Raw genomic sequence first — 3,330 nt, forward strand, 5'->3', positions numbered from 1 at the left:
AACCTACATTTGAAGGCCAGTGACTGACAAAGTGCTGGCATGTGGGGGTTTCCCAGTCCAGTACTGCAACTGGTGAGGAAAGCCCCTGCAGACTGCGCACAGCCTCTGAGGAAAGCTGCCACCAGCCCTGTAGGACCTGCTGCTACATCATCAATGACGATAAAGATAAACCAACTCAACTTGAACATGCAGCCCTCTGGTCCCTCAACCCCTGAGCCATGACACCTCAACATTTGATTTTGAATCGATGCTTTCTGATTCACCTGCAACTTGCGAACGCCAAATCCAACTCCAGAGGCCAACAAACAGTTCACGCTGCAGTAAACCAACTGTTCCCCCAAAGCAGCCTCATGGTCCTTCTCCACAGGCAACCAAGAGTGGTCAGGAACCCTGGGGTACTTTCTGCTTTGCTGCTGCTAAGAAGCAAATATAGCCAAGGGTCAGTGAAAGAAGTGTGGGGACTTAGCTCCTCTCCTCTGGCAGCAGGACAGTATGGACTTGCACTAAATTTGTTCTACTGGATAGGTGCTGCTGCACCCCCAGCTGCACCGGTTTCACTCAAAGAAGTCTAAGACGACCAGTTATGCCATTTTCTGTTTTCTAGAGTATACATTTCTCCTATCAGAAAGGCAGGGAGAAGGGTACTATACTAGCAGAAGGGACAATGCCATGAATGTCCTGTCCTGGTTTCAATGCCTGGTCCTGGTTTCCTTGTTCCCCCATGATGACAGGAGCTGGAAGTGCACTCGGGCCCTGGATCCAGAGGAATGGAGGTGGGGGTGAGGGGGGAAGGATGAAGAAGACTAGAGAAAGAGGAGAACACGTTATGCTCCTGAGCAACTCCTGCTATTAAGTCAACCAACTGTCGGGTAGTGTCTTGGTTGCAGAGGACAGGAAGGAGGACAGCAAGTCATCCATCACATGTTCCCTCACTTCCCCCCACTCCCCCCAAATCCTCACCCTATCCTGAAATATTTCAGTGTGATATGATTGTAAACAGTTAAGGATTCCTCCAGTGCTAAGCCCACTACAAGTTGGGCCCACCCCCTCCCCCATTATGTACAATACATTCACCAACAACAGAAATTTATTTAAAAAGGCAACAGGTTAAATTCTGTAAACTGGATCCAGCTCCAAAACACACACGTTAATACTACAAGTAAAATTCCATCATCATCCTCTTCCACCCTGAAAAATATACCTGAGTTTAGCAGTCAATGAAAGTTTCCATCCCCACCCCCACCCTCCCCACCCAAAAAATCCCTCAAACCCTGAACGAGACGCAGTCTCCGGTCACGGAAAGCCACCAGTTTGCGATGCTTGCCCTGCAGTGGCGAGCCAGCTGCTTGGCTGGCTGGGGCCCAGCACCGCTCCAGGTTTCCAACACAAAAGCTGTCGCGGCACCATGTTCCACGGACCCAGGAAGCTACATGCTGCTCGGGCGAGGGGAGGGTGGGAGGAAGGCCTGCCCCTCCTCCCCCATGTCCAAATCATGTGTGGCTTTTGTCTTCGTGAGGTCCTTCCTTCCTCGGACTAGCTCTGGAAGAGGAAGAACAAGAGTTAGAGGTTTTAACTGGCAGCTTTAGAAAGGAACAACCTCAGGACTGCATGCCACCAGTTCAAAGCTAGCACTATCTATCCACCCAGGTTACGTTTTGCAGTCCGCTAAGACCACAGAGACATCCCCAACACCTCTGCAGAGCAGTAGTTCACTTCCCAGCTTCCTCCAGTGCTTCCCACTCTCATCCAACACTTCATTCCTTTAACTGGTGGGAAGAGAAAGACTCGCATTCCAACTCTGCTCTTTCTAGCAGCCCTTACTTGATCCAGAGGCAACGCTGATGGTTTTTGTGGCGTCAAATCTTCCCGGGACATGGTTGCTGTAGGCATCTTCGGGAAGGGAACTTGAGCCTGATGCATTTGCATTCTGGAGCCAGGTTGAATGGAGAGAGTTTTAACACATGAACATCAAGGGCAAATCCCACCCACTTTGTTGAATGCATACATACAACATTCACATACAAGCATGCGTCTCGTGAATTCTTCTTTCTGGCTTCCCCCCAAAACACAACCTTTAATCCATGCCACCCTCCAATGGCCTAGCTGTAAGCCAAGCCCCATGAGTACTTGAAGAAGGACTGTCATGCTGGGACTATGACAAAACAGTAGTAGTTAAAGCACATTTATAAAATCTGAACAGGGAATTTTTGGAGTAGCAGAATTTTCCACTTGGGAATAAAATGTGATATGTACAATCTCAGTGAGAAGTCATATTCTGTGAGGGAAATCTGAGATGGAGAGGAAAGGCAAAGCAAGAGCAGGGGAAAAAAGGGGGCAACATTAAAGGAGTTCATAACAAGTTCATAATTTCAGTTAACTACTCTGCCCCTCTATGAGAAAGATGCAATAAAATTCTTGCAAAGAAAATGGTAAGAGCTCATTTGATTAAGAAATGCACAACCCTGGATGACACATTAACAAAACACTGTCAGATAAAACAAAGCACAGGTGTGGGGATAAGATGGATGGGACAGGCTAACAGGTCTCCATGATGACTATTGCTACTTGTTTTTAAGGAGCTGCAACAAGACTCTCGCCAGCTTACAGAAAGGTCTAAGAGACCTTTTACTCCAAGGGTCTGAGAGCCATCTGTTAGCCTCTCAACAGCACTTGCCATCTCCTCTGACTTCAACCCGTGTCCTTTCAAGAATAACCAACACTTAATGTCACCTAGGCATCAGCCCCCCTCCCGCCTTGCCTTCTCGCAGAAAACACGATCTTACCCCGAGGGTCTATACAAGTCCTGGGGTGGCCCCCCCATGCCACCTCCACTGCCTCTCTGCTCCATCAGCAAGGCCTGAAAGTGACCTACGTTCTCCTCCCGGCAGCGGTACAGGTGTCCCTCCTGAGAGAGGCCGTTGGCCTGGCCGGAGGCTGCGTGATGAGACAGGTGAGCATTCATGGGCGATCCATACGTCCTCGGCTGGAAATGACTGGCAGGATGCCGGGATGCATAAGGAGAACCAGTCTGTAGCATCATCCCATGGGGAGGGAAAGCAGATGGGCCGAATCCCATCCCTGAACCCAGGTGCGGTGGGGGGGCTCCGTAGAGGAACTCCCCCGCTGCCACCGAGCTTTGCCTCTTCGTGGCCGCGTTGTGGTTGTCCAAATCAAGAAACTCTTTGGGACTCTCCGGTCTTTCCTGGGACTCCTCCGACTTCTCGTCTTCAGGCCCCAGATCCTGCCCGTCGCTTGGAGAAACCTCTTTGGCACTCGCTACGTCCATGCGGTTGGGAGAGGCCAGGGCGGCACTCAGTGCCTCGCAACCCT

The 3,330-nt window shown here is 50.3% G+C and overlaps 1 protein-coding gene across 1 annotated transcript in view; it reads right to left on the reverse strand.

The window, feature by feature from the left end:
• Positions 1–1,099: 1,099 nt before the first annotated feature.
• The window catches only part of LOC104622085 (cat eye syndrome critical region protein 2-like), a gene marked incomplete at its 5' end in the record, with an annotated part of 5,376 nt that continues 3,145 nt past the window's right edge, over positions 1,100–3,330 (reverse strand). Inside the window, 3 exons of the mRNA XM_010288746.1 lie at positions 1,100–1,539; positions 1,822–1,927; positions 2,784–3,330. The exon at positions 2,784–3,330 is cut by the window's right edge and continues 345 nt beyond it. Of these exons, the coding sequence (XP_010287048.1) occupies positions 1,534–1,539; positions 1,822–1,927; positions 2,784–3,330 (659 nt within the window). The remainder of the gene's footprint in view (positions 1,540–1,821; positions 1,928–2,783) is intronic.

The sequence above is a fragment of the Phaethon lepturus genome, unplaced genomic scaffold (assembly GCF_000687285.1).
Source record: "Phaethon lepturus isolate BGI_N335 unplaced genomic scaffold, ASM68728v1 scaffold31986, whole genome shotgun sequence".
Lineage (NCBI taxonomy): Eukaryota > Metazoa > Chordata > Aves > Phaethontiformes > Phaethontidae > Phaethon > Phaethon lepturus.